This window comes from Truncatella angustata (genome assembly GCF_020726525.1).
Source record: "Truncatella angustata strain MPI-SDFR-AT-0073 chromosome Unknown BKA67scaffold_11, whole genome shotgun sequence".
NCBI classification, from domain to species: domain Eukaryota; kingdom Fungi; phylum Ascomycota; class Sordariomycetes; order Amphisphaeriales; family Sporocadaceae; genus Truncatella; species Truncatella angustata.
In genome coordinates this window covers 1,033,311-1,055,353 of record NW_025763391.1, presented here as the reverse complement: position 1 = coordinate 1,055,353, position 22,043 = coordinate 1,033,311, and the positions used below count along the sequence as shown (strand labels likewise).

The 22,043-nt window shown below is 48.0% G+C and overlaps 7 protein-coding genes across 7 annotated transcripts; 5 read left to right on the top strand and 2 right to left on the bottom strand.

The window, feature by feature from the left end:
- The first annotated feature begins 897 nt into the window (after window positions 1-897).
- BKA67DRAFT_117473 (uncharacterized protein) lies at window positions 898-1,818 on the top strand. Its single transcript, XM_046094924.1, has one exon. The coding sequence runs from the start codon at window positions 1,167-1,169 to the stop codon at window positions 1,764-1,766; it is 600 nt and encodes a 199-aa protein (XP_045952077.1). The 5' UTR covers window positions 898-1,166; the 3' UTR covers window positions 1,767-1,818.
- A 4-nt stretch (window positions 1,819-1,822) lies between these two features.
- On the top strand, window positions 1,823-3,039 carry BKA67DRAFT_506728 (YT521-B-like domain-containing protein; the record flags this gene model as incomplete). The annotated part of the gene is made up of 3 exons (XM_046097140.1): window positions 1,823-1,862; window positions 1,935-2,467; window positions 2,527-3,039. Coding segments are annotated over 3 exons (1,086 nt in total), but the record flags the coding sequence as incomplete, so codon positions are not given.
- A 2,601-nt stretch (window positions 3,040-5,640) lies between these two features.
- Window positions 5,641-6,892, bottom strand: BKA67DRAFT_585530 (uncharacterized protein). The gene has a single exon (XM_046104204.1). It carries the CDS (start codon window positions 6,737-6,739, stop codon window positions 5,969-5,971), a length of 771 nt encoding a protein of 256 aa, XP_045952075.1. The 5' UTR covers window positions 6,740-6,892; the 3' UTR covers window positions 5,641-5,968.
- Window positions 6,893-11,326: 4,434 nt separating this feature from the next.
- BKA67DRAFT_585514 (uncharacterized protein) lies at window positions 11,327-12,630 on the top strand. Its single transcript, XM_046104203.1, has 3 exons — window positions 11,327-11,669; window positions 11,730-11,863; window positions 11,919-12,630. The coding sequence occupies exons 1-3, from the start codon at window positions 11,576-11,578 to the stop codon at window positions 12,408-12,410; spliced, it is 720 nt and encodes a 239-aa protein (XP_045952074.1). The 5' UTR covers window positions 11,327-11,575; the 3' UTR covers window positions 12,411-12,630.
- A 2,619-nt stretch (window positions 12,631-15,249) lies between these two features.
- Window positions 15,250-16,630, top strand: BKA67DRAFT_541769 (uncharacterized protein; the record flags this gene model as incomplete). The annotated part of the gene is made up of 5 exons (XM_046100987.1): window positions 15,250-15,252; window positions 15,389-15,523; window positions 15,725-15,846; window positions 15,906-16,099; window positions 16,218-16,630. The coding sequence occupies 5 exons, from the start codon at window positions 15,250-15,252 to the stop codon at window positions 16,628-16,630; spliced, it is 867 nt and encodes a 288-aa protein (XP_045952073.1).
- A 1,982-nt stretch (window positions 16,631-18,612) lies between these two features.
- BKA67DRAFT_527325 (Cupredoxin) lies at window positions 18,613-20,589 on the top strand (the record flags this gene model as incomplete). The annotated part of the gene is made up of 5 exons (XM_046098843.1): window positions 18,613-18,810; window positions 18,865-19,016; window positions 19,082-19,134; window positions 19,185-20,343; window positions 20,394-20,589. The coding sequence occupies 5 exons, from the start codon at window positions 18,613-18,615 to the stop codon at window positions 20,587-20,589; spliced, it is 1,758 nt and encodes a 585-aa protein (XP_045952072.1).
- Window positions 20,590-21,202: 613 nt separating this feature from the next.
- Window positions 21,203-21,832, bottom strand: BKA67DRAFT_541767 (uncharacterized protein; the record flags this gene model as incomplete). The annotated part of the gene is made up of 2 exons (XM_046100986.1): window positions 21,203-21,423; window positions 21,505-21,832. 2 exons carry the CDS (start codon window positions 21,830-21,832, stop codon window positions 21,203-21,205), a joined length of 549 nt encoding a protein of 182 aa, XP_045952071.1.
- Between the last annotated feature and the right edge of the window lie 211 nt (window positions 21,833-22,043).

The window sequence follows — 22,043 nt, the reverse complement described above, 5'->3', positions numbered from 1 at the left end:
AGACTATTGCTTTGACTGCGCCGGGCGTTTGGATGGATGCCCCAGACCGTGGTAGCAAAGCAGGGACAGGCCGGCGGCAAGTATCCCAAGCTACGGCATCGCGTATTTGAGGTCTCAGAGTTCCTACTTGTGCAAGACATCGTCATTGTGATGCACCCTAAGCGAACAAAAAAACACCGGCAGGTTTTTCCACTGGATCATTGTCCGATGCTGCGTGCAACGTTGATATCTGTCTCTACGGCCGTACTGTACTCATGTTACAGGGTGAAACACCCGACCGGGCTGAGAATAAATGTGGCTGGGCGCGCTAGTATTGGCTGGGCAGTCGCTGCGCGCAGCTTACAAAATCAGGATTGGTGGCGACCAATGAGACTGCGCGAGTTAGGCACTAATGCAAATACTACATTAGCACCCAAGTTTTTGTTCTGTTGACGGCTATGGCTCGTCAAAGTTCCGTCCATCTCTGTTGGCTCATACTACCCAAGTTGCCATGGACCGCAATTGAGTCTAACGGACTAGTATCTGCATGGTCGGACTCGCTGGAGCCTTGCCCTTGGAGCTTCGCAGTTCCTTTCGGTGACATGATCCAGTATGTACAGAATACTGCTTCGGGTAATCAACTTCACTAAGACGGAAATATTGTTAGCCTGCACATCTCTCCCAAGATTAGCCACACCCAGTTTCTACCACTGCCCCTGATTTTCATTCCGGCCTTCCGTCAGACATGCCTCGGGTTCTTGCGATTCGGTAGCGGAAGGAACCTTCATGCCTAAACAAGCACTTTAGACAAGCAATATTCACATACACCCGTAGTAACAGAACCTTCGGCGCTTACCTCTGCCGGTTCTCGTGCCCTCGAGAAACATAATATTCTCACCGGCTCAGCCATTAGGGTATTGCGCCAACCGCTTACAAGCTTATTGTTAGCGCCATTCACGATTTTATGTCTCACGTTTCCGTCGCAATAATTCTCCTGGACATTTGCTTGCATCTCACGACTCCGGACCTGATCCCCTTCAGGCCACCCGAACGCTTCTGCTGCTGGTCAGCTCAAATGATGGAAGGACACCCACCTTTGAGTTCACCGAACAATCACCTGGTACAAGAGGTTTCCAACGGTTTCTTCCACGGGGCTGCTCGCGAAGAAAGTCAAACGAGCTTCACTCATGGATCTAGCTCAAGCAATTTGGTCTTTCAGCAACAGTGCCAGCATCACTTTGATTCCTCTCAGAATCCGTTCTCGGCACAATTCGATGACACAACCGGAAGACCCCGGCTACGGGGCTTCCCATGGCCCTTACAACATGACCATCATGGTGAATGCACTGCTGTCCCAGTCTGCATTCAGACCTGACGTGGCCCATGCCGGACAAGCACGATACAGCACCAACGGCTCATCTGGTGTAGTACAGCAGATGACCCCATATGCTGGACAGTCTCATAAGAACCACCTTGCCAGTCAGCAGTACTACATGGCCCAGAGTGCGCATGTGTCTGCTTATTACAACGCGCAACTACTACCTTCACAGCAACAAGCTAATCTGTTGCCGATATACAGTGCGCAGCAACTACCAGTCGCCGGTTATTACTACCCTTCTGCAAACCACTATCCCAGCTCTGACTCAGCCATGACCGGAAATGTGATATCCACCCAATATTTACCGTATGATCCACGTCGGAACTCACGCGCAATGTACCAAGGTCAAGCTGGCGCCGGTGGATCTGCTGCTTGGGACGGTGGGTGCATGAGGATGACACGCTGCTGAACACGACCAAATACTTACAATGACGCCCAGGTACTTACAATGGGCGGGCCAGTTCGAATGTTGTTCGTGGCCCTCCGCGAAAGCCTCGACAAAGTGGTAGGTCACTACAGTTCAGCAGGATTGCTTTCTTTACCGCAAATACTTCTAGCATACTTACAATATATAAAGGTTGCGCTATTTGGATAGGGAATCTGCCGCCGCAAACCGATCTGATGAGCCTGGTCCATCACGTGTGCAACGAAGCTTCTAGTCTCGAGTCGTTGTTTCTCATCTTGAAGAGTAATTGCGCTTTCGCGAATTTCAAGGACGACGAAAGCTGCATTCGCGCGCAGCAAAAGCTTCATAACTCCAAGTTCCAGTCTGCTCGATTAGTCAGTCACTTGCGTAAGAACACGGTCGAGGGAGCAACCGGAAAACCTGCGCATACAGGACCTTCAGCAACATCGCCTGGGGCGCCGAGTGTGTCACCTGAGCCTCTTAAAAGTCAACAAACACCGATGGGGCCTGCGACACAGGAAGCTGTAATGGGTCAAGAGAAGGAAAGAGATTTAAGAACTGCGCCTATCGGCGGGGCCGCGCAGCAGAAAGATAGATTCTTTGTTCTCAAAAGTTTGACTGTGGAGGACTTGGATCTCAGCGTAAGGAATGGCGTATGGGCAACACAACCCCACAACGAAGGATCTCTTAACGATGCTTTTAAGGTAAGCTTGCTGTTTCTAGCTACTTGTTCTTGGGTTTTTCTTACAAAGTTTCCACGCAGATGGCCGACAATGTGTACCTCGTCTTTTCCGCAAACAAATCCGGCGAGTATTTCGGGTATGCCAGGATGGTGTCATCTATAAACAACGATCCGGCTGCAGCTATCAAATTTGGCCTGAAAGCACAAGCCACAAGCGATATACACTTCCCCGAGGCTATCCCTATAGAAGCTACCGGCAATTGCCCGCGAGGCAACATAATTGATGACTCAGCACGAGGAACAGTATTCTGGGAAGTCGAGCAAGAGGATGTTGATACAATACCAACAGGAACTGATTTGAAACATTCTGCGAGTGCGCGCAGTGGATTGAATGGTGAACAAGACACCAAAACCTGCGGGAAGCTTTTCAAGTTAGAATGGCTATCTACAGCACGGCTGCCGTTTTATAGAGTAAGAGGATTGAGAAACCCATGGAATGCGAATAGGGAGGTTAAGATCGCTCGCGACGGGACAGAACTAGAACCGTCAGTTGGAAGACGACTTATCAGACTCTTCAATCCTGTGCAGAGCCCAGCGCCGCCGATTTCTATGGACATGCGACAATGTATCACAGTGGTCACCGGAAACCTGTGCTTCACACAAGGGGCATGCCGTAACAGCGGATCTACTTATCAAGACATTGCCAATATTGCCACCGAATAAGATAGGCGGGATTCCCTACACTATGTTGCAGAGCAATGCTGACAGAACTGTCGCCAGAGTCTGGAAGTACAATTTAGTTTCTGTCGGCTCCACAAGGCCTTGATGTTTCCAGACGTGATGAAGAAGGAGCGGAGCTGTATACATTGCTTTTGTAAAGCCACAACCAACGATTGTCACTGCATTGAGAGCTGGTCTGTGACCACCATAATGTTGCGGCAGACCTGACTGATCGTCTCAAATTTACTCCGTGGCTGCCAGCACTGCAGCCGTTACTGAAGCCGTTGCCTCAGTTTATCGTCGGCCATCCACGGTGCTGCGTCGACAAGTAACGCAAAAGACTACCAAGCGTTAGGTTGCCAGACAGGCATGCTTTTGCCCCAACCGATGGAATTAAGATCCACAAGACATCTTATGGTAAAGATAGTCAGGAGTCCATCTCGTAGCGAGGGACCATTTAGGAAGAAACGGACGTCCACGTCAGCCATACTTTGGCACAATCAGCTATGTCCAAGACCAGAAGACTATCTGCTTCACCTAATAGGGTATGCATACGTGTTTGGGAAAGAGAGGCATGTAGTTTTTAATGCTCCCGTTTGTCTTCTAAAATGATTGAGGCTTTCTTTGATATGCAGGTTTTAATTGATCATGAACGGTCAAAATCATGACCGGCTATGATATACACAAATCCTAATTGGCGAATATTTTTCATAACACATCCATTCATGAACATGTGAGTACTTGGGTGGACTTCCTCTGCATTTGGCTACACGTAAGACGGATAGATTTCCCCGCTCAGAAGCGTAGATAAATCGATTTTGTAGCTAATGGTGTGCCATCGATACCAATTACTCCCATGCCGCCAAAGAGTTCTAACTGTTTTAGTCGTGGTGCATGCGTGGAAGATGTTGCTCATTTGACATTAAAGATGATGCTGTTGGGACCTCTTGTCGGTCTTGGCAAACGAATGGCTACTCTTTGCGCTTGGGATTTGTTTCTTATCGCCATACATGTGGCAGCAACTCGGGGTATTCGTTACCTTCTGCTAAAACTTACAGCGTTTGATAGCGAGCTTACTGCCTATAATGATGTCTTTTCAGGCTGTGCCAAGGTCGTGGACAGATTAGAGGTTTTCTGGTAAACATCTTAAGGCTTGAGAGAAGCAACGCCACTGGAGATAACTCGTTGAAGACTAGGACCATATATGTACAGTTGTTCTCATCAGGCCTGTCTCAAGGCGGTGCAATCCCTATATCTCTGGGAAAAGTTAATAACTGTAACTTGATTGCGTCCTCCACCAACTTCGCAATACACCACTGTCGATGCCTCAGTTACATTACTTGGCGGCGAATCAGCGAGTCGACGAAGAAATTGTGTAAGATCGGGGGTGAAGAGTTTCATGTGCGAAACATAGAAGTAGAAACGTGGCATCTGTTGCTCGAAATGTTGATAGAAATGTACGAGCCACGTTAGTCACTGCGAAGAAGCGAAGGCCTAACAGGGTGAGTTCGAAGTTCGCGACATAATAATCGAGGATAAAAACACGAGGGGATATGGTGTGCAGGGTTTTCAATTATTATACTCCCGTAATCTAGAGGCTGTACCTACATTGACATCCAAGTACTATTTGCCAAAGCTCGTGGAAGTTGTGCAAATTCCGACTACTTGGAGCTTGTATCCTGGCGATGACGTCGTTGCCATCGAATGCAAAACCGACCACACCATGATCGACATATATTCCAGGGTGTATAATAAGCCCCATATACAAGGGATGCACATGTCGGTGTGATTGATGATGGTTCCACCTCCGGACGTGCGATTTCAAGATCAGTAATATTGGCCTCTCTTTGATATTATATGTATGGTGTTCGAATGGCTTCCAGAAAGCCATAGGAGGACTTGTGTTCAAGGACTGATGCTCAAAATATGTAACAATATGCTTTGGTCTCATTACAACAAGGAGTCACTTATGTCTGACGGAAGTCTGCCCGCGCTAAACCATTTTAATCTGAGTTTGATGACCCCAGTGTCTCTTTTCCCTCTCCTTATGCCCGACCGTTCGGCCTGATGACTCTCAGGTTGCCGTCAACTCCGATCCTGCTTCCAAGTTGTAGGAACTTGAGGCTGGCGGGCATTTGCGTCATGATTGTTTGTTTTGTTTGTTTGTTTCTATTTAATGTGGGACCGTCCCTTACTAGGGCAAACCACGCCTCCCAGAGCCATACATCGCAGGGTTTTGGAGGTATCAGTATCTACATACATTCCAGCTGCGCACGTGCCAATCCACACTGTTGCAGGCCTGAGTTAGAGTAGTCAGTCTGTCAGCGTCGTGATTGTTTCGTCCGCAGTAGCATACCAATAATCTCACTTCATTGAGCGATTTGTACCTACATCTAGTCCCGTCACTTTGGCCACGGAGCGACTATGGCACATATCACCCAAGCTGTGACAAAAATTTGGATGAAGTCTATCAATATGCCCTTTAACCAGGTCCCCTGGGAGGATCTCGTCGCAATGATCACATTTAGCTCTTTCTCAGAAGGTGGAACCTTAGACGTGGATGGAATTATTTCTTGATGTATAGTGTCAATTCTATCTCCAGCTAACTTCATGACTGTAAAACCTCAGAGGGGAAGACCCCAACGTGCTTCCGGAGTGTCACTAATCCGCTTGCCCCCTTATTACGTGCGTGGAACTTATGGTTACATGTGGCTCTTATGCGCCATGTGTTAGAATAGGTGCTGACCAATCTTCAGAATGTCGTACACTCCTGTCTAATTTAGTGCTGCGATACAATTATTACTCAATGCCGCCCTTTGTAGAAGTTAATGTGGAAGCGCCCATTTACCGAGCAAATGTCCTGATGGCCATGGTAGTCATCAATATATGCCTTTGCGTATCCAAGCTTGCCTGCCAGCCAGTCCCTCGAGGCCTTATTGACAATCGCCGGATCAGTGCGACTTTCTGTCTCCATAATCACTACTGCGCCGGAGCCAGCTTTCTGCTTATAGGATCCAGTGGGAGCATTACTAAGTACATTGTCGCTAAAGCCTGTCTTGGCACCGTTCTCGTCGAGGGCCACCATGTCCACGGCCCCGTCACAGCCTTTGATCAGTGAAACGTCGGCCCATCCCGTCCCATCCGTATCCCACGAAAACTCCACCCATGTCCCTAGCAAATGGTATTTGCCGTTAAGGTTTGCGGACTCTGTGCCGCGAGTCATGCGTCCTTGGAAGCCGGCGGAAAATGAGACGAACCTCATGTCATTGCCGGGAATTGTAATATACTTGACAGGCATGCAGTCGCAGTTATTTTTATACACAAAGTATGTATGAGAAACAATGTCCTTGTTCTGAACGACGAGGCCTCTGCTCCTTCCGTCGTCTTTGTCGTCAGTGAGCTTCTGGGCTATAGTTGGGCAGGTGTTACCGGAAGGATAGTAACACGCCCCGCTGACTTCGACAGGAATAGCGAGATTGCTGGCGCAGGTTACTGCGATGCTAGTTTCCTGGACTACCGGGAAGGTGGACCCAGTAATCACTAAGATAGTGAAGGTGAAGATGGATCTCAACATATTTCAAAATGTATTGCTGAGTATGCTGGCTAGTTCTTGTGAGCGATTGGTTCTGATTTGAAGAAACACTTTGTAGGTCTACTGTTTTGTGTAGAATAAAGGACAATCATACTGTCTTCTTAGTTCGGCTGGCCATATATACCATGCATTATTGGGCTTCGGGGGACTGGAAAATGTGATATGGTGTAAGGCAAACCAATTACAACCTAGTCCGTATCGAGGGGCTGGTGAATATTGCGCACTGATTAGCTCCGAGTTCATACGGTATCTTTTTGCACCTAACTACCTGCATATACCCCAGAGGCAATTATGGTCCCCTTATTCATCGCGATGATCGTAGCAGGGCTCGGTCTTGGCTGTCTTTGCTGTTCCTTATGGTTGGTAGGAGTGGTACTCCAGGCTTTGGCTACAGATTCAAATTATTTTCGCACTCATGGATGTCTACTCTATGGCAGTCTGGATTCGTTAATTTTCAGTACCCTTCCGCCATGTGCCGGCGGAATCACCCCAGATTGTAAACCGTAAAAGCTTATCATAGCATTTTGCACCTGTAGTGGCATCGTATCTTTGGTTGCGTGCATAGTTTTTTAAAGAGCAACACTAATTTAAGTTCCCGTGTAGTTAAGAGGCGCTTTGGCACGTCGCCGCGTGTCTAGGTTATAATCTCACCACAAAAGCTATGGAGACAGATCCCAATCTAATCAGGTATTGCAGAGTGTATTGTACGCCTGTGATCATTGAGTACCAGCCAATCCAGCTGTACCTATTTGAGGCATATTCGATTGGAATCAATCTTAAATGAGAATGAGACATGCCTACCCGATTAGGCAAAGCGGTGTCTAAAATAGGACCCGCCAAGGGTGGTCTAGGTGTGCTAGTGCATTGGGCGCTCACGGTGTCACGAGCTCTTTTTGAGGAGCTTACTGGAACAAGTGTTGGAAGATCGAGAGCAGGACCAACCTGCGATATGTGGGGGGAGTAACTACTAATATAATCTTGTCCGGGCACTACTATTTGAACCGAACTGGGTCAGTTTGTTTAGGCGTGAACTGGAGCATAACCACTTAACTGTTATGCGATGAACCCTTAGCAATAAGACTCAGGGGCCACGGCCCCATCATAGGACCCACATAACCTACTAGTCGCTCCTTGAGGTTGTATAGAAGGAGGAAGGACAAGTGTATGAGAGCGTACATTCATACGATAGCTAAGAGGATCCTTCTCTCCTCAGAGAAGTCTTCTTGTTCATAGAGATAATAGACGTCATAGTGTAGCGTTCGGTCTAGACCCATTACACTAACCATGGGTTTTCCTTACTAGATATGCTCATATTAGAATCCTGCAACTCGGTTGCAGTCAATTGATCTGAGTGATCTTGAAGGAATCCCATCGGTCCCAAGTTTGTCCATTCTTTCTAAGAGGATATAATGTTTTACATTATGAACAGACTTGAGATATAACAATAGAGGAACTAACATAAGCGATTAGTAAATCATTTTCTAACAGTTCTACTGATATGACGCCTCGCCACAATATAACCTTGTAATTATCGTCCAGTCACTAAGCTCACGAGCATATTACCCATCGTGTGTTCTTCTGCTACACTATTGGGCCTGCTCGAATGTATGAATTGCATTGAAGACCCACGCATTCATATCAAATATACTCGTGTAAATGCCGCTTTGTTATTCTGATCCCTCATCTTGTTCAAGCCATGTCAATCTCATCTGGTTCCTGAGTATAAGGTCCTCTAAATACCAAGTGCCTATTGGCTTCTTAGCCGGTAGATTGATTGCTTGATTGATTGTATTTACGTGCGGGACGTCCCTTATTAAGGCAAACCACGCCTCCCAGAGCCATACATCGCAGGGATGTGGAGGTGTCAGTGTAACTATGTACATGTCAGAGCCGCTCACGTGCCGATCCACGCTATTGCGGTATCATGCTGGCGCTGCCAGATGGGTTTTAGTCAGTATCGAACCTCGATTCCGTCGGAAAACATCCCCGTCCATTGCTATCCGACCCATCAGTCCGCAGTCCTCCGGTTTGGACATCGTCCCAGTAGCCGTTCGATGTCCGTCGAATTGGTGAGGGTGAAAGCAGGTGATGTTGCTTCCGCCGGCGGGGAAAAACCACCGAGGTGGGAAAACCCGCCCGTATAAGATATGTGAGGAAAGACTCTTTGGTCATCGGGCTCTGCGATAGAGCCCATCGCACTGTCATGTGCCTGTTGACGACTAGCACAAGCCGGTTAAGGGGACAGTAGTGGGATTCAAACCCACTTGCTCTCGTCGCCCGCCGCAACAACGAGAGCACTGCCAGGCGCACTTAACCATTGCGCCATAGGGGCGGCCAAGACGGCTTGTAAGGATTACCGCCTGCTCAAGATGGGAATTTGAAAAGTTCAACGGAAACCAATTGACTAATTAAGAACTAATTATGTCGTTGCTAGAAGTATCTCATGAACGAGGTCCGGAATAGAAACTCAGAAATACCCGGAAAACAATTTTTTATTGCTCATGTAGATGTTGGTACAATAATACATTGCGGACTTGTTTCAAGGGAAGGAAGGCCAAGCTATCCAGATCCAAGCAACAATGTTTCCATGCACAAAGTTGTGAGCTTGGTCTATCACTTGTAACACTTCTATTTTCTAGAGAGTACATGGTTCAATTTACGAAATTTCAAGATAATTGTATGCATTATCTTCGGGTTCAATCGATAAGAGGCAAGGTTTAATGTGCCAAATCGAACTCAACATCCTTGAAGGATGGAATACCGTTGACGACACCTCCCTAGTCTCAAACGTTATTTTCGCACATCCGTTAACGATGCGGTGACTGCATTCCAGCGTTTCCGATCAGTCCTTAAGAATGAATAACCCGCCAAGGATCAATCATCATGATAAGTTAGTCCTAATTCCACAATCTGGCCAATCATTTTTGCAATTCAAAACATTCTCTTCTCTTCGGCCGGCGATGGTAGATTTAAGTTCTCCTGACTCCAAGTTATTGACAAATTAAGCTTCCCAACACACGGAGTTTCATCAGCGTTAGTGCGCATTTGGGAAACTAGCGTTGGGTCGATCCCAAGCAAAAGCCCAGAATGCGAAGAACTAAGGTTTATTAGACTCCCCAACTTCTGCGAGCTCCCCAATCAAGGCAGTGAGTACAAGGAACCCTTGTAACCGGTATATTTAACTGCAAACATGAACAGTGATATTTCCATAACTCTGTTTGATTAATCACGTAAGGAAATGATGTATTAGCTTCGAAATGGTGTGCAAGGTCGCACAGCTGTAAGTTGGCTGGTCTGGAGCGACCATGTGCCCCAGCTTGCCCAATAGTCTGGCCCACAAGACCACAACTTCCAGCTTCCCTGGCGTTCTTGAACGTTCACGTCTGAAAGTCTGGGACGACCTTCAACGTCGAAAACCCTATCCGAGGTCATTACTGGTTTTCTAATCACCATCTCATATTGGATTTGTTGGTCGCGACTTCAAAATGACTAGAACACTATTGTTCTTTATCGACGGATTCAAGGGCGCCGATGACACTTTCAGACATTTCCTCAGCACTTGAATACCCAACTCGGGAAGAAACTACCAGACCATAATCTCCAGGCGGTTGTGTATCCAAAGTTTGAGATGAAACGAGAGTTATCGCAATCTACAGAACAGTTTCATTCATGGTGCGTACCCGCAAAATGTAAGAAGAGCGCAAGAAGCTGACGACAAAAGGTTGAAAGAAAGAGTAATGAATGTGCGCAAGCCGCATAACGAGAAGCCTTGGCACCACATGGTCGCGATGTCGGTGTAATCTTGGTTGCGTATTCAATGGGGTAAGTTTAAGGCCCTAACATGAGCCCACTCGGAATCAAGCATACATACAACAGCGGTTTCATGGCAGTTGACGCGCTATTCTCGGTTCTAAATGACAGAATGAACAACAAGATTTATGAAATTAACCCAACGTTTCCACTCATCCAAGGTATCCTACCATATGATACCCCGTACAACGGCCTGGCGCGCTCCATGCTTGTCTAGGGCTCTTTATCCCATTACCAGAAGGTGAGCAGTATCTTCAATGCCATGACAGCGATTTCCGTGGCAGCGCCATCACAGCTCAGCAAGCTCGCTCTTAAAACGCGGGGCCACATATGTGGTCTCAGCTCGTGGCCGGAATCCGGCTTGTAAGACCTGGCAGCTTATCGCCGTAGGAGTGGTACCGTTGGAGCCACTGTGGCATTAGGCGTCGCTGCGTACATGCACCGCAATCAAATCAGGTGAGGGGCAAAAAACGGATCGTCTGTGCTCAAAGAGATTCAGTCTGTACATGATCCATTAGTGCTCATATATGTATGTGTTTATGGCCGGAAAGAGTATGTACTCAGCTATCGCGGTACTGTATCCCAGAGGTTCAAAAGTATACTTCTACGGTATACTTCTACGTGGAAGCCAGAAGTACACTGTACGTGCTTAAAGAGGGGTGAAGAGACAAACAGAGGAAGCCAATTTCGATCGTGTTTGCACACGAAGGCCGTCCATTCTTTTCTTTGCGCCGAACCATACAGTATTTGAATGCGGAATGAAATTCCAGTAGTGGACTCTCATTGAACGTGCTCCTGCAGTGATTGACCCGACTATTTTTGTAATACTCTGTACTGATCATATATTGCTCGCGGCTGTCTCCATTTGTGCGTATTATCATTATCAAAACCGTAACAGAGACCATCCATCTGCCACAGTTTCTTGACATTGAACATTGCACGAGATCTTGGAAAGGCCAGTTCTTCAAGTATCATTTAATCGCGCAGTACTCAGGGACTATTGTAATTATGAATACTCCTTTTCGGTTGTACATCCTCTTATTGGGCTTGGTCACCCTCTCCAACTCAATGCCGGCAGGTAGTAATACAGCATCGAATCTACCTGGTTGTGCAGTTAGTATTCCAGCCGGACTTTATTTTGGAGAAACAAGAATAACCTTACAGCAGTCCTGCATTCAGGAAAGTCTCCAGACTTCGGAATGCGATATCATGAACATAAACTGCCAGTGTAGTGACGCAGACTTTATCTCCAGTTCCGAAGACTGTGTGCTGAGTCAATGCACAATGGAACAAAGCCTAGGTCAGACACAAAAAAGCAGGCCATATTTATATGTTATGCTGACTGATAGGCACAGTCACGAAGAACATAACTCAAACCCTGTGCGGTGTGACACCGCGTGATAAAATCCGCGAGTATAACTGGATATCATACATCCTAGTTACTCTATCCTGCTGCATCGTCAGTGCCCGTTTGGTTTACAGAAAATTATCCTATCCCAAGACTCTCAGTGTAGATGATTGGTTTATCCTATTGACTATGGTCGTATCTATCCCCTCTGCCATCGTCAACGTGAGGGTCTTCACTTCGAATGGCTTGGGCAGAAACATATGGACTTTGAGGCCCGAGGAGATCACAAATTTCGCAAGAGGCTTTTACATCATTGCGATACTCTATCTCAAGAGGGTTTTTTTTCTTAAAGATGTCCATTTTATTCTTTTATCGTCGTATCTTCCCAGGGAGAATGGTCCAACGCCTGCTCGTACTGATAGCCGCCTTCGACACGTTATTCGGTTTTGCATTTGTGGCGACAGAAATCTTCCAGTCTCGTCCCATCAGGTATAACTGGACGAAATGGAGACAGGAGGGTGAACGGTATTGCTTGAATGTCAACGCTATCGCCTGGGCCAACGCTGCGATCAGTATCCTGGTATACACCTCACCGGCCTCACGCCTGTCTGAACTTCCGCCTCATTGGCGACGGCCGTTTCGTCGATCTCGACGGTGAGGCCCTCTGCTGTCATGACTTTTCCTGGACAGTCCCGCAGCTTGTAGTGGTGCCACACAACATGCTCCTCAATTTCTCTGCTTTGAGGATGTCAATAATCTCGCTCTGGAGGGCCAAGAGCTTTGTCTGTGTTGCCTTATCTCGCGGGTGCAACGTGAAACCGGAAGTGCATCAGGTGACCTCTCGGAGTTCTTGATAGTTGAGTCCTAGTCTTCGCACGAGGTTGGACTTGACGCCATATGGTTCGAGTCGGGAGTTGTCCATGCGTAGAAATATGCGGCTATCTTCTTGCTCTTCTGGAGTGGCCGGCCCTTGGGGTCGATAACCCTTTTATCGGCAGCTCCGTTTTGCTGCGTTCTGTACAACGGAGTGGAAGTGCTCCTGGAGGCAGCCACCTGGGCGGACGATGGTTTTACATGCTGTCCTATCGACGCAACATGATTGTTCTTCTCTAGTGCGTCCTATGCTCTATAAGCCATTCACCAAGCCGGTCGGCGAAGAAGGAGCGAAATTCTGTGGCATGGAGGTAAAGGTCGGTGCCCGCTTTCTGGAGAACCTTGACAATTGCATTCACACATCCTGAAACATTCTTATCTCGCCTGCTGAATGCGCATGTCTTGGTCCAGAACCGAGGCGACTTGGTTTTGGCAGTCGGTAGGACTGGTTCTGCCCTCGCCATTATGGACAGTGTGTCTCTATCAGCAACCTTGGCGGTGATTTCTTCAAACCGCGGGCTTTTAGCGCTGATGATGCTGTTGAATATGCCAGTACTGTTCCGGCTATGGGCCGTGTACCAGTTGTCAGCTAAAGCCTTCAACTATGAGCGCGACCATGAAGCTCAAACCCGACTAGCTTATAGGCATGGCTGCCGGCGCGCACATAAGGTTTCGACGGACTGGCGAAGTGGCGAATCTGCAACTACAAATTGTGCCATCATATGGATGAAAGATTGTGATTCTCTTCTTTTTCAAGCTTTAGATGCTCGTCAATAGGATAGTCAATTGAAACATACATTGACTGCGCCTCTCACAAGTACCGCCTCTAGTGTTTTAGGGGAAGGACGGTGTGTAGTCAGTTTCAGTGATCTGTGATGGGCTGCTGGCGATGTCACTAAGCGGGACTTGGCGGAGCCTGCTCGGGGGAGTGGGGCCGCTTGGCTTTCTCGCATATAGCCCCCGGGGCGGCAGCGGGTGTGCCAGGCGGCGCACCTATAGACGATGTCATTCGGATCGAAAAGATTTCAAATGCCAAGATATATTAGGGGTGTACTCTAAAGCGTCACTAAATAGCCATATTTCCTGGTTGCGCCCTAACAGCGGAGCGCCAAGAAAAGTAGTTGTAGAATTTGGGTGCTTAGTGGGCATCTTCTCTGCTCCAGGCCTCAAACCAAACAATCGAATCAATCGACGCTAAGGTTTTAGTGCAAGTACAATCAGCTGTTGAGCCGTGCACGCGTTCACGTGGCATCAACATAGCCCGCGTAGTCTTAGCGTCGATTGCATCAATTGATTGATATCGAGTCTACTCACGCGCACCCTACCGACAACACTGTCTGGCTTCTCCCATACCCTGAGCAAACAATACTGCCCGTCTCATCATAGACCGGACCTACAGGAGCGAAGCGACTCTTCCCTGTGATACCGGATCTGAACGTTCCGCGCTAGAGATAGCTTTTCCGCTCCTTGGCTTCAGCGTCTTGAGTGAAAATTGCCGCGCCAAGGAGGGTCTTCACGCGGCCGCCGATTCTGCCGTCGCCGCACGAGCCAGAAGATTCCGAGAGAGGTTGCGGGACACGGTTCACGGCTTTCAGAGAAGCGGAGGTTTGTGAATGGACGGAAATACGTTATTGCTGTCACACATTGTCACCCATGGCGCATTCATGAAGTGTCTTTGTGAAGATGTGACGATTGATCTTCCTAAGGCAGGCTGGAGGGCCTTTACAATTGCCGATGGGGTTGGTGGTGAAGCTGTATTGAAGCCTATTGAATAAACTATGGTTGATCCTCTGTGTGAGGGGGCGCAGCCAATGTGCGTTTCAATTGACTCCATATTGACGAGCATCTAAAGCTTGAAAAAGAATAGAAACACAATTTTTGATCCATATGATGACATAGCTTTTTTTGCATATTCGCCACTTCGCCAGTCCGTCGAAACCTTATTGCTTGGGGAAAGCGCACGCCGCCAGCCGTGCCTATAAGCTAGTCGGGTTGAGCTTCATGGTCGCGCTCATTATTGAAGGCTTTGGCTGACAACTGATACACGGCCATAGCCCGTAACACTCTGATCGAATTGGTGGATCATATGTATCGCTGTCTATGAAGTAATCGCAGCAAGCTGGCTTGACTCGAACCAGTAACCCTAAGCATAAGTCGTCATAAAAACAATAACCCCAAGCTTTAGTGCCTGACGTGTTTCTGCTCGTTTACTAGGACGCTGTGCCTCAGTAGAGTATGACTCCAGCAAATCTAGCCCTATATTTCGTATAGCCTTTTTTTACCTGGACTTTAGAGATCACGACACTTGCAGCTGCCAAGAACGATCTAAAGATCTCGCGGCCGTGAGTCAAATCTTTTCCGGGTTGTCACTCCCTCGGCTTGATTGGTGCTCGATGGATTAAACTACCGGGCTGGGAGCAGCTAAAAAATCAGGAACGCCCACATACTCTGTTTGGAGTTAATGGTTGGTGCCACTGCACCCCTAACTCCCGTGGTTACTACCCTGAAATAATATTTTTATATTGAGATAGAAGCTGCTCGCTCAGTGGTTTCTCTAACTTTGTTTGCTTGTAATGTACACTCTGCAGTGATAATTTCAGGATGACATCCGGTCCGGGAAGGTCTGGGGAGGCTGGCAACTTGTCAACCTGAAGCCCAAGCTTTGGAATACCATCAGCACCAATTACCATCTCGGTTTCACATCCTTCGGAGGCCCCCCAGTGCATTTCAAGATCGTGAGTACTGGCTTCTTTCGACGATTCGCACCTGGCGGTGCAACTACGCATTGCCACATGACAAGCGCTAACAATACCCCGCCCCTGCCTTAGTTCCAAGACAAATTCGTCGAGAAGCTGCAATGGATCGACATTCAAGTGGTAGGCAAATATTTTACTGGTGTAATTGCGAGAAGCATAGCAGCGCTGATTAAGATACAGTATCAGGAGCTCTTCAGTATCTGCCAAGCTTTCTCTGGCCCTGGCAGCACCAAGATGCACTTCTGCATTAACCAAATTCATGATGGTTTTCTCCCTGCTTTACTAAGCTTCTTCATCACGAGGTAGGGAACTATATTCACTGAGACACTCTCCTTGAAGCAGTAATTGATTCCCTTCTTAGCTTGCCCGGGGCCCTGGGAATGTATGGCCTCCCTATCGGCGTCTCCAATATTGGGGACACTCTCCCTGGACCCGCTTACGCACTCCTCTCCGAGCTCAACGCCTCATCTGTGGGTATTATCGCAGTTGCTGCCGTTCAATTGTCAGAGAAGGCCATCACCGACAAGATAACTCGAATACTCGTCTTGCTTGGAGGTGCGGCTGGGATTTTATACAATGCGCTGTGGTACTTTCCGCTTCTGATGTTCGTGGCCGGCTGTGCAACCGTCGTCCCATGACTATCGCTGGCTTCATGGCCCCATCACGACTATAGTCGACTTGGTGAAAACCCCCACAAAACGGCTCAGAGTACAAGAGCCGGAGTCTGTCGAGCTTTCGCAACCACAATCCGCCGAGCGGGACGATAATGCCACCACCACTGCTGCCTCTTTCGGCACTGCTAGGGAACTAAATGATGCGGTGGTCTGCGTGAGCCGAGAAAATAATGCGCAGACTCTTCCAGTCGCTGAGAACTCACGTCCAGAGGTCGAATCAGAAGCGCGCGTTGTCCCATCAGAACGATCCCTCAAATTTACCTGGCCCTTTGGCCTTAGCATTATAGTCTTCTTTCTCATCACGTTTATTGTGATATCTTCCACCAGGAAGCTCGCAAGTCACCAAGAGATTGTGATCGAAATGGTAACGTCCTTACGTAATTCTTTGGCCGAATGCTCAACTGCTTCTTGAACAAATATTAAAGAAGTTGTACCTACAACTATCGGAGATCAACCACTGTTCGTAACCGGTCAAAGTAGAGAATAAATGGCGCCGCAAGAGGTCACGATGCAAAGAACATGGCAAACCGACTAGGTCGAGTCGATTGCATTGGTGGTTGATTTACCTCTTAATAACGCGTTACAATACAGAAGAAACATGGGAAGCATACCGCACCTCGAGAAATAAAAAGGGAGTGCCATCCAAAGAGCGCTCCGGCGTAGTCAACGAGACAGGGCGGAAAAGCCTCGGAGTCGCCGAATCGCTCTGGAGCGCTGCGATATTGGGCTAGGACAAGGAAAGAACAAGTACTAACAGTCACGCCTGCATTGAAGGATCCAAAATCATCACATGTAGCAATAGAGCCGGAAGATAAAGCGAAGCTTCTGAAAGAGATATTTTTCGGAAGCCCCCGGAAGCGAACCTAGAGGACGTAGAGAGCGCTATATATAACGACTAAATAGATCTTCCCTTTATCTCGGAACGAGAGGCGGTGGATGTGGTCGAGGATTTTGCTGTACGTTCGAATGCTGTAACAGAGATACCTACGGGAGGGAATTAAGCGGCAGAGATTGCCGACTTGCGGGCATACAAATGTCCCAATCACGGCAATGACGTATTGCGACGATCTATCGGCCTAAAAACATGTAGTTGACTCTTGGCTGGTAAGTCAAGCTTCCGCCGCAGGAGACCAGAGTCCATTTACCACATCGACTGACACAATCTTGGATCAGAGGAATTGTTCGAACACTATTCGGTACTGTAGCTGAGCGTACTCCATTGCAGTGACTTGGTTAATATCTTCGGCAGATATATGACAGACATGGGCGAGAACCGCAGATCGAAATCGATACTTCTAACATCATCCGCGATTATCTCTTAACGTTCGTCAAGTGTGACAATACTGCGAATACGACAGTGTTCTGCGCGGGATTTGATGCCAATGCGACCGACGGAGTACGATTCTTGAGTTCAGGAAGGATCTACCAGCGCAAAACCTTAATGTTGACGCTTCATGCTGAAAGACCTCTGCGACATTTCCATATTTTAGGTAACTAACCTTACATACGGAATACTAACATAAGATCTGATGCTTGTAGTGTTAATCAAGATTTCAGTCATCCTGCGGCTGTCATGCACCCAACTTCGGTATTGACAGCTTGCTCGGCGATTGTATGATGCGCCACCACGCCCAACCACCTCCCTTCAACATGCGCCCAAACGAAGGAGTCCACAGCACTTCGCTGCCCGTGCTCTATTGTGCACAGTGTAATGATCGCGGATGTACTATTGGTTTTCTTCTCGGCGAATGCCCGAAGGCCCAATCAAAGCCATACAACTGTTTCGCTGCAAGGCATGCCCACATGATCACGATATCGTAAGAATCAACTCCAAGTGGTCCCACAAGTCGGGTTACCGTGAACTCTAAAGTCATGCACATTGGCACGGCAAATCCCCGCTTGACTGTGCAACAGGAACTAGTTGGGTATTTTGTATCCAAAGCCTACTGACTTTTCTATCGCCGCTTCTAACCCCAAAGGGTAGCATCCAGGATCTGGAATATCTGTTCTGGTGAGGGCTCTAGACGAATCCGGCCGGCGCCAGAAGCCACGCCCGGCCCAATTTTCCGATGTGCTTGTATCTCGGGACACTAAGACACTAAGCTATTCAGCATCTGAAAGTACCTTGTTGCGATAAGGTTATTTGTGTGATACAGCTGAGATCGACGTGGTATGGCCTCGCAGATATCGTGGGTTATCATGAAGAGGTTAGCACGGCTCGTGTTCCGAGCTACAACTCATTTATGAGATGATAAAGTAACGAACATGCACTTTTGTCTTGACATGGTTCATAATTTCAAGTAGTCCATTCATTCGTTCAGCTGTGCGATGCGTGCTTTGGCTATTTTGGCTACCCTTCTGGGCCTTGAATCTTTTGTCCACGCACGGTATGTGATGAACCCAGTCACAATACCAGATGCACTCTCCATACGGGAATCATCGTCAACACCCAATGCATTTCCAACACCAAAGACGCTGGCACCAGACGCAAGTTCTTGCGTGAATACAGCAACATCGCGGAGTTGCTGGGGAAGTTACAGTATCGATACTGATTACTATGTGACGACACCTTACACGGGCGTGACGAGAGAGGTATGCGAGGACGAATGACATTTACATGGCCGTTTAACTAAACCAGTAGTAAAGTATTGGTTAACTGCGGAATCGACCACACTTGCGCCGGATGGATACGAGCGCGAAGTATTAGTCTTCAATGGCTCGATGCCAGGTCCGACAATTGAAGCAGACTGGGGAGACGAGGTTGTCGTCCATATCACAAATGGCATACCTGATAATGGGTGAGCAAGCGCTTCAACCAACCTTATTCGCTGGTGATCTAGCATTAACAAACGAAAACAACTAGCACCTCAGTGCACTGGCATGGTGTCAGGCAGCTTAACAGCGTCGCTAGCGACGGTAAGTGCGCATGCAATCCCTGGAGCAAAATCAAGCTGACCCAGGCATAGGCGTACCAGGAGTGACTCAGTGTCCCATAGCGCATGGCCAGACGAAGACCTATAGATGGCGCGCGGCGCAATACGGAACCTCGTGGTACCATTCGCACTTCAGTTTACAACTCGGCGAAGGCCTCCTTGGTCCGATTATCATTCACGGGCCAGCAACTGCAGACTACGATATTGACGCTGGCCCAATCGTTTTGCAAGACTGGACCCATACCAGCGTCTTCACCATATGGGAAAACCTGCAGAGAAATGCGGCTGACGTCCAACCGATTGGCGAAAATGGCCTCATCAACGGGCTGAATCCGTATGACTGCAGCCAATCCAGTGACCCGGCCTGTATTGGCACGGCTGAACGATTTGAGCTCAACTTTCAGAAGGGAAAGAAATATCGACTTCGTATCATAGGCACCCAGATTGACGGTTGGTTCAAGTTCACTATTGACGGCCACAAGCTCAGGGTGATCGCAAATGATTTTGTACCAATCGAGCCATATGAGACCGACAACATCATCTTATCTGGTGGAGAGCGGTATGACGTTATTGTCGAGGCTGATCAACCAGTGGGGAACTACTGGCTTCGTTCGATTTACCAGACTGCCTGCAATAGGAACGATAATCTCAATAAGAACAATATTCGAGGTATCGTGCGATACGTCGGTGCGGATACCGATAAGACTCCGACCACATGCGTCAGCAAGACGATCACGAACTCGTGTGGAGACGAGCCTTACGAGAGCCTAGTGCCCTGGGTATCCCATAATGTAGGTAGCAGTGACTTCGAAGATACATTAGGGATGGCCATTTATATGGAGCCGGACCTTACCTTCAAGTGGACGCTCCGCACCAAGACGCAGATCGTCGATTGGCAGAACCCTACTCTATTGGACATATACAGAGGCGACACCAGACTCCCTCCTGAGAGTAATGTAGTGACAGTGGAAGCAACCAACGAATGGGTGTATTGGATCCTTGAGGACCAGACCGGACGAGATATTTGGCATCCTATGCATCTTCACGGTCATGACTTTTACATTCTGGCCCAAGGTTCAACAGCATACGACTCTAGCGTGAAGCTAAACACCAAGAACCCGCCGCGAAGAGATACGGTGACATTATATGGTAGTGGATACCTAGTGATTGCTTTCAAGACAGACAACCCTGGGTAAGGCATCTCTGCTATCAACACCCGACGGAACATACTAATAGGTACAGCTTATGGCTCATTCATTGCCACATTGCCTTTCACGCAAGTCAAGGCCTCGCTTTGCAGCTTGTCGAGAGACCTGCAGAGATACCCGACCTGATTGCAGCAGATGTCGACCAACTAAACAATACGTGCAAGACCTGGGCGCCGTTCTACAACTCACTAGCTCAAGCACATTATAAACAGGATGACTCGGGTATCTAATTGTCATTTGGCTGGAGTGCAGTTTGTCCAGATTTTGGGCTTGGAGACTCGTTGTAGACCTTGAGGCGATGACACTGCAGCTGTATTGCTGCATGAGGTGCTTATACCACACATTTGTTCGCTCAGGACAGTGAAGTGTATATTTGAATATTCAGACCAGCGAATCAACATTACTGTAGCACGGCTGTGTTGTGGCGCAGCCTATGAGAACGACAACCCAGTTAGCGACTTCGCATAATTTGGTTATTCTTGACACAACGCTCCCAGCATTTCTGCGCCAAGCGTCATGGATTCATGCGATTGCCTCCTTTCCACTCCAACACAGTTGGGGTCTCTGTGGCCCAAAGACAGCAAATGTGCATATGTGGCCCTGGCTGGCAGGCAGCCTCGCTTCTATTATACTGGCCAAGTTTCTAGGTGGCCCTGCTGCAGCAACCCTCACAGTCCGGCGGGACTCCGCTGCTTCTCAATGTCTATTTGGAGGACCCATTGCTCACAAAACAACCGAAGCGGGCTAGCGGGACCTGATAGAAGCTCGTAGTCAACAGCTTGGCAAAAGAGATTGTCGATGAATCGTTTATAAGCGACTTTGTAATAGGCCTCGAGGATATCGTTAATATTTGCTCTGGTATGTGCAGCGGTCGCTCTTGTTGCTGAATGCTTCTGTGACGTCATTCAAATTAGCCACAAGATGGGCCCCAAATTGCGTCGTCTTTTCCTTTCGAGCATGGGGCTTCAGAGTCTCCTTTAATCGAGCACCGTAGCTCCTTCTAGTAGTTATGGTTAAAAAATAGTGGTTCAGCGTGTACAGCTTCAAATCCCGCTCTACAGCCACTAGAAAAGTTGCGCGCATCATTCCGTCCTCATACCTGGTAAGAAGCTCGCTCAAATGGCGGATGCAAGTTTTTCACGTACGTGGACGTCCTTGCACGCGACCTCCAGATTGATGAGAATGAATCTGTGGACAAACACTGAATCGATCTTGCATCACAACAAGCAAAGGTGACAAATTGCCCGAAAGTGCCACTTTTTCTTGATTCTGCTGGAAATCCGGCATTTCGTCAATCTTCGTGTGTAATTGATCAATTACTTGTTGCAGGTGGGTATTGCGGTGTCGGACGCCTTCCATATACGCTTCGTAGTGGTGTAGAATGCCAGCAAATTCTTGGATCGCCAAGTGATGAACAGACATAGGCACCATAAGTGTATGAGAATCGGTGGGATTATGAATCGTTGAAGCCATGATGAAGTTGATGGTAGCTAGGTAGCCGTGTGATTCTTGGAGCCTCGGTTGAGTTCCCGTTGCTCGATATTTTAGTTTGTCTATTGGTTTTCATTTATACTATTAGCAGTCTGAATGGCCATGGGCCCTCATTTTGGAGTTTGTTGGTGGCCGAACTAAGATAACTTTGTACCAAAGACCTTTCTGGATCTTAGCTGGGGAAGTGCTCTTT